General features: G+C 43.1%; 1 protein-coding gene across 1 annotated transcript; it reads right to left on the bottom strand.

The window, feature by feature from the left end:
• Positions 1-142: 142 nt before the first annotated feature.
• ctxn1 (cortexin 1) lies at positions 143-12,528 on the bottom strand. Its single transcript, XM_088312890.1, has 2 exons — positions 12,442-12,528; positions 143-2,641 (listed from the first exon to the last, which is right to left on the bottom strand). The coding sequence occupies exon 2, from the start codon at positions 2,003-2,005 to the stop codon at positions 1,607-1,609; it is 399 nt and encodes a 132-aa protein (XP_088169016.1). The 5' UTR covers positions 2,006-2,641; positions 12,442-12,528; the 3' UTR covers positions 143-1,606.
• Positions 12,529-13,485: the final 957 nt, after the last annotated feature.

Genomic DNA, 13,485 nt, shown 5'->3' with positions numbered 1-13,485 from the left:
CTAGTCAGCTGAGATGGGCGCTAAAAAAAATGATTCGATGTCAATCAAGTCAGTCTTGCCTTACGCTTGTACACATCTAAAATGTACATACACTTTGGGTGGCGATTGCGGGATGAATAATAAACACATACACAACTGAAGAGGAAATGTAGATATATATATATATATATTTATTTATTTTGGTCTGATCATAGCCAGTGTATCAAAACCAAAGCCCAAAAGTTTGAAAAAGATGTCATTACAAAACAGAAAGACAAAGAAAAGCAATCAGCTTTGCCTCCCTCAAAGACAAGGCTGAGTCACTACTTGGAAAATCGACAGCGCACTTTGGACACAATCAGGAAAGGACGACAAGATAGCAAAAAGGAGACTCCCAAACTTGAGTCCAGATTAGAAAAATAAAGCAAGATTTTTTTTTTTCCTAAAGGTTGCTTTTGCTTCATCACCACACTTGTCAGGCAAAAGAAACAATTCACATAAACTGTGCTAGCAGTCGTAAGAGATTATACTACTTCTTCGATACGGAAATGTATAGATAGGATCAATATGGCTTTGTAAGTTATAGACACAAACACACAACACTGATAAGAATCGAAGGAGACACAAACTATCTGCGCTGGCTGGAAAAGCATCGCAAGGATCAATGTCTACAAAATGCAATCAGCACACACACACAAAAAAAAAGAAATGTTAGCATGTGCAATCCTTGATGAGCAACTAACGAATGGATGCTTTGTAACAGGCATGATTCATTAAAGGGCCTTCTGCGTAAGTGTAAACTCGCCAGTTATGTCAGCGGGCGCTCCGATGTCAGCGGTCGGTCCGAATGGAAAACTTCCATCAGCAGTTTACAAAGTGGACGAGAGGAAGAAAATGTGTCTGTTGGGGGAGGTGTAACCAAAAACGATTTCAATCAGAAAATCCATTTTTATTTCACCAAATTGAATGAATTGAAAATTTAACATCCTGGAATCGTGTTGCACGCACCCCCGTGTATCCAGATATGGATTCAATAGACTTTAAGAAGCAATGTACATCAGGTAGAAATTAGTCGAATGATGTTCTTTCTTTGACTTTGAATAACTTGATAAATAAATTTATATATATATATATATATATATATATATATATATATATATATATACACAAATAAAAACATTGACACCGAAATTTGTAAAAATCAGTTTGTTAGTTAAAACAATCGACCAGGCTGATGGATTAGAGTGGAACGTCCATAGTGCAGATTTTTCACGGATTTATTGTCTTTTTATATAATCCCACATTTGAAACAAAACCTTGCCTTGCGTCAATGTGATGACGAAAATGGCTTCATGTGTTTCGAGTCTGCTCACGTGATGCCGTGCTGTCAAGCTCGTACAACAGCTCAGATTAAGGCAGCTTCATTATTTGGGCTTTTTGTGGTCCTGCTGGTCTGCATGAGTGCCGTCATGGTGTGACTCCTATTTACACAAACACACGTCAGCCAAAACGGGATTTTACACCAACATTGACGAAAGAAAAAAAAATCCTTGAGTGTGTTCGCAATATTGTCCTCATTTGGATTTGATTTCAAAGCGCTGCAAGATTGCATCTTGTTGAGCGTCTCCTACACCAAGGCGTAATCAAACTGACCCCTTTCCAGCCCCTCCTTGTGGTCAGTCCAGGATGATGCGGGCATGCGACTGTAGGGGTCCAGCAGGATCCTGAAGCACCTGACCAGCAAGAAGACCAGGAAGAGCATGAGCAGGCCCACGAAGGCCAAAGCCGTGCGCTGCTCGGCGTCCACCCCGACCAAGGCCAGCGGGGGGCTGCTGCTGCCGCCGGCGGCACCCCCGCCGCCGCCGGCACCGCCGGGGAGGGAAGAGCCGGCCGGGGACAGCAGCAACTCGTAGTCCAGCGTGGGCCCATCGCTCATCCTCCACGGGGCCCGGAGGCAGGGCTTGCACACCGACTGGATGGTTGGTGTGTTGGGGGGGGGCGACGAGAAGGAAGCGAAGGTGTTCATCAGCGACTGATTGCGGTCGTTTGACAAATCTTCTTTGGTCTTTCAACCAAAGATTGGAGGTTAAGTCCAGCTCGTTTCTGGTCGATGTTTCTTCTGGTGTCTTTTGGGAAACGCTTATATGAATTTATGAGGGAAATTGCAAAGCCGTTTGCAGTGGGCGCCCTCAGGCGATAAGATTTCAGAGACGACAGGAAGTCAACCTTCTGGGATGTGATACTGTGCAAATCAAGAAACAGGTGCAGTGCCCGGACGTCCGTCAGGTCAGAAAAATGGATCAGGTTTATCGACAGCCTTGTTCAGTGCAAAAATAGCAAACAGTATGTTGCAAAAAGTCCTGCCACTGCCGACCGAGATGAAGAGTGATAAGTGACTCTGTGGCGTCAAGTGTCCCCACAAGTTCTCTCACCATTCCCTTTGGGATGAGCGCCCCACACACACACACATACACACACACGGAGAAAAAAAAAAAAAAGACTAATGGTGAAGCCACAAGTCGGGAAATAGTCCGAGTGAGTCAGTCAAATGTGTGAACTTGATTAAAAAAAGACGAGTGCGATCGTTGAGTCTTCGAAGGTGCTCAAGGTGACGACGTCCTCTGCAGACGTGACGTCAGCAGCGCTGGAGTGGCTGCGGCTCCTGAAACAAAAGTTTCAAAGACCGGTTAGTGAACTTACAAAAATTAGATGCTTTAAGGCTTTTTTTTTCCAGTTTTCAAATTGCAGCCCAGTGTTGTAGATACGCATCGGATTGCAACATTGCCAACAGTCTATATTTTTAGCAACATGTTTCTTATCCTGTGGTGAATTTGGAGTTAGTTACTTTGACTCAACCAGATAGTTTGGAAAAATGAAAAAAAAAATATGATGTGCTCAAAAAAAGTAAAGACGTTTTAAATTAGCTGTTTATCAGCATTATTAGTCTTTGAAGGAACAATTTAACGTGCATTTTTGTCTCTAAATGACGCATCGGTAACATATCGGTTTTTAAATTCAATGGTTTCCCGACCCTTGCGCTCGAAGCAGCATTTGTCTTAGAGGGATAAACTAAACTCAAGAGAGACAAAATTTCCTTTAAAGAAAACAAAATGGCAAACAGGGAAATGGGATATGTAAAAATTCTACAAGAATTGAAGGACAACTGACATTAACAACGAAAGCAGAGCACTAAAAAAAAAAGAAAAAGAAAAAAAGAGACGAGACAATGACGAACACTTGGAAAAGACGCAAGCGGCAGACTGAAAGACACAAGCGATCGTGATGACAAGCGCACGTAGACAAAAACTAAAGAAAGACTTGGTCAATATGAAACTAAAATCAAACAAAAGATATCATGCCACACAAACATGCTCATCTTCTGAGATCACAAAAGGTTAGTTGAGCAATTTTCATGGTGGGAAACCCGGAAAGCTCCGACAAGAAGCCTCGATGGCCATAAAGGGGCGGGGCCAACTGTCAATTCCCATCCATACACTTAAAATGTGTTATGACACCCAAATATGAAAAGACGTTCAATTGCTTGTAATGAACAGCATAAGGATGACATTAAGTCGCACCTTGTTAATTTCATCGGTCATTAGTAGCCTTAATAGTGACAGTGATGTCAGCCATCACATCTTGTAATGAAGCAGACGATGGCCACATTAGCTGTTATGAATCGTGATTGTGGATTACAACAACCCTCATTTGTCAGTGCGCGGTTACACGGACACTCATTGCGCAATCACCCTCATTCATCCCCAAAGGTGGAGCCTCATCAATAATCGAAAATCGCTCCTCTCCTGTGACCGACCGGCTTTCAAATCACGTAACACGTGACACTGTCAACGGAGAACGTATGAAGATGAATAGAGGAGGTGGCAGATGGGCGGGGCTCACGTTGCTACGGTGATTGATGAGCAGCGCACGCGAGAGCGGGAAATGATTTTCATTTGCCACTAAGACACCTGTCAGTCTTTGTCAATGTTTCCGATGCTTGTGGAAGCAGGATGGAAGCATACGACACAAAAAAAAAAAAAAAATAGGTCGAAGCCTTGGAAGTCCTTCTGGGGACATTATTACGATGATGGCCAAGTTTTGTCTTGTAAACAGAAGGTTGTCACTTTGTGTCCTTGAGCAAGACACTCAATCCCAAATTGATGGACTCCTCGGCAGCTCATTCATCTCTGAGATAGTTGTGGCTGCACAGCCAACATTTGGTGAGCTCACCTCTGGCCCAACGTCAGCTGGTTTAATAAGCTCCACCCATTTGTGATCCTAACGAGGACAAAGGCTGGAGAAATTGTGCGCATCACATTGAGCTGCGTGACCTTAAGTGGGCTGCAAAGTCATGTTTATTGCACAGATAGATGGTAATAGAAGTGAATTGATGGGAATAGAATGGATGCATTTGGCTTGAACCCCCATGTGCACGGATATTTCTTTTTGTCTGCATAAGAATGCATCGCCCACCTGTCAAGTGCGATTGAGACGATTAAATGCCACCTGAAATAACAAACGTGCCGTGAATCATGGGGACGTTAACAGACTCAGCTCAGTTTATTTTTCTTGTCATTAAATCGACTTCACAAAATCTGAAATCAAGATGAAAAGCCAAGCGCAACGCACTGCGGGGAGGAAGAATGGATCATATAAACGGTGGATGTTTTTTCCAAGGCTCCAAAAGTGGACAAATCTGAAAGCAAAGCGATCAAGGCACCTCAGCTGTGAGATTCAAATCGGGGGCCTCCAGAAAAAAACTGTCCCCAAAAGTTTGCTGTTTGCTCCCGGTTTCTCGTGCTGTCGCTCCAAGCAAAGCCCCATCTGGCATGCACACACACGCACACACTCACGCCGGAGCAAGCCGCAAACCGACTCACAGCTGTCAGTGTTGAGTTGTTATTTCTAACCTGACCAAAGCGATTCTTCTGACACTAATTCAATTAGAAAAACATTGCGAATCTGTTTCAATTGCACCCCAAGCAGTTTAAGGTGATGTACCTTTCTCCAGGATACCTTTAAGTAAACTATGACCTATTGGTTTGGATTACATTGGATTTTTTTGTTTTGGTCATTTCATATGATTAGAATGTGGCTAGGCAGAATTCATTCAAGCATAACCAGTCAATGAATCATTTCAGAATACGTTATGTCAAATGTCAAGAAAGGCTGAAAATCAAATCAAAAGGATAATGATGGAAATGTTGAAATGCAAAGCGCAATCTCACTGTGTGCATAGCTGGGGTTTTTTTATTTTGGTATTTTGCTAGAAGAGGGCATCTGCGCCGTTGTGGGAAGTAACACAGCCACCTTTGAGCCACTGGAAGCGGCTCAGTGGCATATAGATGCTGGCAAAGTGCACTTAGAAGGCACAGCAAGAACATCTCCCCTTGTGGATGATGTCAAGTTGCACACTGTGGGAGGGAACCGATTTACAGCATTCCATTCATTTCAATGGGGAAAGAGTTTTGACCTGAGCATGGTATATACATATATATATACATATACATAGATATTGGCAAAGCCAATCATTGGTTTGCATAAAATATGAAATGCGCTTCTGCTGTCACCGCTGTACCCAAACTGAACCGAGGTGCACCACTTGACAGAAATGTGTCATTGCTATTGACTGACTTGACGAGACTATTCATGGGTCCTTGAGTACATCCGTCACCGAAGGGACCTCACCTGTGGAGTGCTGCTAATGAACAAGCTGGCAAGCAGGTCACCTTCAACACACACAAAAGAAGCAAAAGAACTGGGATAAAAGTCCAAGGTCTATAAATTAACCTGCAAGCATGTACAATGAAAAAGCCCGGAGCCGCCGTGGAGGTATTTTTAGCCACCGAGCGAGACAAAGTGTCTGTGGAGTCGTTTCTCTTTGCACTCTTAGCTCACCGCCAGACGTCTCCTCATGCGTCGTAATTCGCCTGGCAGACAGGCGCGAGCTACAATAAGGATGATAAAGTTTGACAATTAAATACTCGATTGTCTCGCGGGCGTCGGTTGCGCTTGGACAAGCAGCGGAAGGAGGGCGTGTGTGCGAGATGCCCGTAGGAAGACAAACAGACACACGGGAGGGCCAGAAAAATGTTCTTTCGCCCAGTGTGAATGCAAATGAGAAGCGCTCAAGACTGCTGACCTTTTAAAACTAAATGTTACCACAGCAAAGGCAGCGCACTTTGATTTAACCCTTTGTTTGGCGCTCATTCAAGTAGGCCAACAACTAACGATTATTTGAATAATTGGGTCATCAATTGGATTGAACCTAATTTATTAACAAAAACACTTGCCCGAGTACTCTGGAAAAACTAAACGCAAGGCACAAAAAAGAAAAAAAAGAATAAAAAAAGGCCTGAAAAAGACCAGAATTCAAAGCCACAAGCGGAAACCACAAGAATAAAAAATAAATAAATACATTTAAAAAAAACAACAACAAAAAACGACGTGACAGCGATGATCCGACAAAGAGTGACAGAAATCAGCAGGGACTTAAATACAAGTAAAGTGACAAGACAACAAGGCACACCTGGACAGGACACAAAGGGTTGGAGGGATCTGATTAGTTATTAACACAAAGGACCAGCATGACGAGTATAGCTGGAAACAAAAGCTAAAAAGGAAGTTAAAAAAAAAGCACAAAAGCCAAATGCAATGGAAACAAAAACAAAATCATTGAATGTTACCTTCAAAGCAGAAAGCGCATTCTGCAATTTTGAGGCAAATGACTTAACTCAATTGTGACGTGAACAAATTAGAAGCCAAACAAGCTTTTGGTTTGCACTCGATTTGGAAGCGTGCCCTCCACTATGTGAGGTGATGTCGCAAAAATGTGGAGTGCCCCAACACTTGGCCCTCATTACGCTGACAAATGGCGACTGAGAAAGCGAAAAGGTGGGGGTGGTGTTGGGGGGGGGGGGCGCGTTCCAATCGGCTCCAAGACAAACTTGACTTCGTGGCAAAGTAGACAAATGAGCGAGCGATTTTGAGGGCAAGACACAGATGTACACAGATGTAGCAGCAAGAGGAAAAGAACAAGCTGTGTGTTTTATGATTCTCCACAAAACAGCAAACAATTCCTTCTGGGAACCTGCGACATCGAACATTTTAGACACAAAAAGCCGCAAAAGAACATCAAGCCCGATTCCTCTCAGCAATTCCAAAGCTTTCAATGTTACTTCTTCCACTTTAGTCTTTCACACTTTTAAATGCAGCAGCCGGGCGGAGAAGTTAGTGATAAGACGTGTATGCGCGTGTATATGCCCGCGTGTGTGCGTGCGTGTGTGTGAGCGTGTGCGTGTCCTTTTCCAAAGATGTCAAGCAAGATCAGATCTGCAGACGCCGCTTCAGGCCCGTCGTGTCATCTCCTCTGGTTTGCGTCACTGTCTGTGACGGCTCGGCGTGCCTCAGCTTTTAATTGTGACGTCTTGAAATACGGTTTGAGCTGATCAATAATCACGTGATAAGCCACTCGATGAGCACCACTACAATCAAAATGATCATTGAGCGTTTGGAGATAATAATTATAATATAATATATAATATAATAAAATAATATAATAATAATTTATTATAGAACTTTCAATTTCCATGATGCAAAATTAGCATTGCCGTGTCTCATAATTTTGGGTACCAGGTGAGAGGTTAATTAATGAAAAAAATTCTAAAGATTTTTTTTTTTCAGGATGCATTCAAGACACAGCTACAAAGCCCTCGAATTGACTGGAGAAATCTACAGCACACACTTTCACACAAGCACACGCGCACACACACTGACTATCACTTTTGTCCACCAGCAGTTGCAGTGCATCTCAATCATGTGCATCATATCTGACCATCAGTACCTCTCAACACTCCGCAGTGTTGTCACTTTCTAAAATTGCCCTTATCACCCTCTCCCACTCGCACAACTCTCCAAAGCCGCCAATCCCGCCAGTCAGAGTTAATCAACGTCAGCCCAATCCCCCCCCACCTACATCCTATATTTAATTCACCAATGCGACACATGAAATATTCATACAATGACGAGTCGGACACCGCCGTCCACAACTGGTAGCAAGCAGGTCAGGAAGACAGCCTCATATTTGAACCACTTCAACATGTTTCTCTCGAAATGTAAACAAGAAAAAAATGGTTATTTCGTTACAGCTTTTCAAAAACTATTTTCTTCAGAAATTGGAGGTCTTGGAAAGGAAAACACAATACTGCTCCCACAGATAAAAGTTGAAGGCATAAGTGGGGAGAGAGGTCAAAATGGACAGAAAAAGAAGCGGAGAAGAGAAGAGGAAGGAAGGAGAAAAGGTGTTAAGGAGAATGCTAATGGCAGTGATGCACCCCTTCATTGCGCAGCTACCTGGGGAGATGGCGAGGTCGCGCGGCATCAATCGTAAACTTCGGGAGGTCAAATGGAAAGAGGGTGAGAAAAAGAAAAAGAAGACTGCATTGAAGGAAGATGAGAAGCGTGGCAAAATGGAGATGTCAGCACTCTGCAAGCCGGAAAAAAAAAACTTTGCTTCCATCAAGCTGCTATACACACGTGTGTATATATATATATATATATATATATATATATATCTGAACCTGTTATTGTAAATTTAAAATCACCTCCAGAAAATCAAAACCACAATAAAAAGCATTATATCTAATCTACATTCGAGATAACTGGACCATTAAATTAGGAAATCGATTTTCCTGCAAGCAATGGAACAAAGCCGAGGAAATACCTTACAACAATTTATTATCAGAATTCTTTTCTCATTCCTTTTTCTTATCCCCGCGCGGGTTGCGGCTGTGCTGAAGCGGATATCCGCTTACTTGGGGTGCGAGGCGGGATACACCGGCTTGGTTGCCAGCTAATATAAAATCATCTCAGCGAAAAAATATGGTAGAGCCAAGTAAGGGAAGTAGGGAAAACAAGACGAGATGACAAGCGTTACATGACCCATAATAGCAACATAACAACAATAATAATAATAATTTCAAGTGAAATACAAGCAAACATTTGATAGTTAGGTACACCTGGACAAGGCACAAATGGCTGGAGGGAGCTGATTGGTTGACGTATGGGACCGACTGGCCGATGAGAACAGGTGGAATAAATGTAAGAATAATTGTTGGCAAACACTCAGCTATCAGCTCAAATTCAGAATGCGCAGTGGCAATGTAAATCCAGCCGATGATGTCCAGTAAAGGCTCGTCCAAATAACACACTTGGGTGTTAAAATGTTAATCGGAAACATAAAGCTCAGCCACGAAAAGAAGGACTATTAAAGGCACAAGAAAAGACGTCCCAAAGCCACGGAAGGACACATCACCTTGCCCGAGAGCAGCCGATTACATTATTGAGCTTATGGTCGAGGGCAGAATAGGGGCGGCCGGGGGGGGTCGGGGGGGCGTGAACACATCTGGTCTGGAAAAAAACGGGAAAGATTATCTGCACACTTTGCTTTGCGGACCGTCAGCACTTTTCATTGACACGTGTCCTCACTTTTTTTATCACACGATTTCCAGTTAATAGACTCACCCTGGGAGCTAAAGCATGAAGCGGCGTGGGTGTCTCAGGCGAGGTGGGGTTGGGGGGGGGGGGTCTCTTCAAATGACACCAAATGGGTTGTTTATGACCTTGTGTGCTACAGAGCCACATTACATGCAGCCAAATTGAATCACACTCACTTGACATTGCTATTATTTCAGGGGCAATAAAGTGCGATATGGAAAAATATATAGACACGCACGTCATTTTGCCCACACAGCCGCTTGAAAAAGTCATTTCGTAACTGGAACGGATTCCAGCGTTTGAATTACGGCTGTCAAAACAAGGAGGCAAAGACAATTTGGTGTCTTTAAGAGCGGCCTGACAGTGTCATAAAGACGCAGCCGTGGTGGGCGATGGAGAATAAATGACAGCAGATATGGTGGCTAATAACACAGAGTCAGTGTGTGCGTGTGCACGTGTGCGTGTGTGTGTGAATGATTCACTAATGTGCTCTTTGTTATGTTGCACATCCTTCCGGCAAACCTCAGGAGGTCTTTGCAGGCTTTTCATTTTCCTGGGCCACTCTGCTCCAGTTACAGGTCATTACGGCCCGACGGCGGGGGGGAAAGGGGGGGGGCATTCGTTGTCTTCCTGGAGATCAGCATGACCTCGCCACTTGTTGTCTATTTTTTTTTTTATCTCCAAAGTGTGCACATGCAGGCAATGTCGACTGCAACTAAAGCCTCGAGGTTGCGTGTCGTCTTGGCCCAACACGTGACCTACAATGGAATGGCGCTAAGTAAGAATCGACTGGTTTCATTTGCAGTGCAGTGTTCCCCCACCATATCATGGTTCATCTTTCACGTAGAGATGATCAAACAATCATTTTGATGTTTTTGATAGTAAACAGACAAAGTCCAAATTTTGACTTTCTCTTTCTCAGTGAAGTTATTACATTTTGCCAGAACATGGCAGGCAACATTAAGGTAGAGCGGAAGAGTTGCAGCATAATTAAACGCAAGAAGAAAAGACAGAGAAGATCCCCTGATCTAGTTGAGCTCCAGTAGTAGTTGTCACCACAGAGCACAGTGAAAATAGTTTTTTTTTTTTAGGATTGCTGATAGGGTTTGGGGTTGGTTTGGGGGATTAGGGTTAGGGTTTAGGATTTGGGTATAGTGTTAGTATTTAGGATTCAGGGTTTAGGGTTTGGGTTTAGGATTTGGGTTAGAGTTTAGGGTGAGGAATTAGGGTTTAGGGTTAGGGTTTATGGTTAGGGCTCGGGTTAGGGTTAGGGTTGGGTATTTGGGTTAGGGTTTGGGGTTAGGGTTAGTGACTAGGTTTAAGATTAGGGGTAGAGTTTAGAGTTAGGGTCTGGAGTTAAGGTTTCGATTTAGAGTTTAGGATTAAGATTTAGGATTAGGATATGGGATAGGGTTTAGGGTTGGGGATTAGGGTTAGGGTTTAGGATTGGTGATGAGGTTTGGGGTTGAGTTTTGGGTGAGGGTTTAGGGCTAAGGGGTTAAGGGTTAAGGTTTAGGGTTTTTTGTTAGGGTTTGGGTTTATATGTTAAAACATGTCTGTTAATAAAAAATATAAGCGTAAAAAGACTTTCGGAAGATCCTGCATATGTGTGAGACCAAAATAATCACGCACAGTCCAATTCAGAACACAACTACAGCCACAAGAACAAAAAACAAAACTCTCTGCCGGTTGTCTGAGAAAAGATGAGCAAGTGTACCTAATAATCTGACCTGAGGTACAGACGCCAGGATAGGTGTGCGAGTTCAGTTGAGTTTTGGAACCATTTTGTGAGTTTTCCTCAAGAGAGTCACCAATGCACAACCGGTGGTTACCAAACTGGGCCACATTGGAGACTTTGATTCGATTTAAACGACGGACCCGGGCAACAAAAGTCATATAAAATGCAAATTAATGCTCTTCGACATATTATTCACCTGAAACCTCCAAGGTACCAGAAAAACACCGGAGCATCATCTGACACTGTTAAAGTCATGTAACGCTAATTACCATTAAGAAGAGGGCAATTCTTTAGCAATTAGTCAGGGCCGAATTTCGGAGCCTTGCACGCACGCCTCTTACCACCTCACTCACGCCCCTGCGAACATGACATCTCGTGCACCTCTTCTATCCTGCATCCATTTTCAAAACCGAGAAGGTTAATAAAATGAGATTTAAGTTTCTGAGTGACATTTTTGATGACTGATTAGGCACATGACCGACCCTAATGAGCCATAAGAGAGCTTCCTGTGAAATAATAAAGAAGTCTTTCCGGTATGCTTTTTCAACAACCACGAGGTGTCTTGCTGCTGGCGAAATGGGAATTCCACACAAGCCGCATCATTGCAATTTGATGGCACGCGGCTGCATGATGTGGAAAAGCGACTGCAAATAAATTCAAGCAAGCAGGTGTGCTCAAATGCACCTTAAGTGTTAGTAATTTAAATTAACATTTATTATATTTATTACATGCATAAATGGCGTGTTTAAATAGCATTAAGTAAAAATGTGTTGCAACACGTTAGTGTGCCAGGAGGGAAAACTATCCAATTTAACTTAATCGGTAAGAAATATATATTTGGATGTCAGCTACGTCAAGTGGAAGGCAGAACAAATAAATGTAATTTACCGACGTGGAAACTTTTAGTGGTGGGGAGGGGCTCGTTGTGAGGCTTATTTATTTGTTTCTTTATTTTGTTTTCTAATAAATGTGTCGTGGCTCAGTAGAGGTTGGGAGACACAAGTCAGCGTCACCGGTCGGATCAAAACGCAAGGCAAGATTATCGCCAATTTGAGTGTTCGACAAAGTTCGATAATCAAAATGAAATGGCACGACACGACGGTTGAAAATCCAACTTTGCTTTCAATGTCGTCAATCGGTCTCGTGCGGGCACGATGAGTCCAAACAACTTGATTTTTATTTGGGGGGGGTGACAAGCCTTTAAAGCAGAACAAAAATGTTGTACGGACCTGTTTCCACGCGAGTTTCCTCTCCTGCAGCCTGAAACTTTGTGATGCTGTCCTCCTCCTCCTCCCTCTCTTCCCTCGCCTCCTTCTCACTTGCTGCAGTTTTTGCGCCGACTCTCTGCAAAAGGCAGCCGCTCTCTTCAAGCCACGCCCACAGAGAGTCGGCAGCCAATCAGGCAGCGACCTTCGCTTTTGTATTCTTAATAATATTAATACGTGACACTCAAAGCGCGTGGTTTTGCTCTTTATGAAGCCCCACCATTAGGTACACTTGCACTAATGAGATAGAGTGTAAATAAAAACCTTTCAAAAGTGAGTTGGCTATCGATGCATGCATTTGGATTGACATTTTGGTTAGTGTAAGTTCAAAGGTTATGCTAGTGTTACTTTTGTGGTTAGGTGCGATATTATATTTATGCAAATATCCTGACCTGATTGGCAGACCACAATTTGTAAATATCTCAAAATAGTTGACGGCAGTGCTCCTCAGTAAAACATAATTTCATAAACCTGCTCCACTTATTCTTGCGCACATTTCTGTCCTTGGAACACTTCAGACCAAAACAGACTGTTGGAAAATCGCTGCAGGCTTCCATTGAACTTGTGCTGTGCATGGGTGAGAATTAGAAAAATGTAAAAAAAAAAAAAAAAAAGGTATATTTTTCTCCGTCTGCATCAAAAATCAATTAATTGCAAAGTGTTCATGTGCACACTTGTTGGGCATAAAGATGACATTTTGTTTCAATTAGGGAGTAAAACGCAGAATTTTCTTGTGCTTCACATCACACCACAACACTTCCAAAGCATTTCTCCTGGTTTACTCTGTCTTGTCTTGTCTTGTCTCTACTCTACTCTACTCTACTCTACTCTACTCTACTCTACTCTACTCTACTCTACTCTTCTCTTCTCTTTTCTTCTCTTCTCTAGCTTTTCCTTCAGGGCATGTAGCGACATCTGTGCCGCCTGCTGCCACGCTTTCCAGTTGCTGCTGGCGCCATCCCCTCGTACGACTTTTAGCTACAGTTTCTTGTTGCTGGCAGGAAACGA

This window comes from Idiotropiscis lumnitzeri, chromosome 13, assembly GCF_059441095.1.
Source record: "Idiotropiscis lumnitzeri isolate Australia: NSW breed Sydney's pygmy pipehorse chromosome 13, RoL_Ilum_1.0, whole genome shotgun sequence".
Classification (NCBI taxonomy): domain Eukaryota; kingdom Metazoa; phylum Chordata; class Actinopteri; order Syngnathiformes; family Syngnathidae; genus Idiotropiscis; species Idiotropiscis lumnitzeri.
Note: the sequence above shows the minus strand (reverse complement) of the source record. Positions and strands in the feature narration are given on the sequence as shown.

Excerpts from the sequence above, each read along its gene's own strand:
- ctxn1 (XM_088312890.1), bottom strand. The coding sequence starts at position 2,005 with ATGAACACCTTCGCTTCCTTCTCGTCGCCCCCCCCCAACACACCAACC.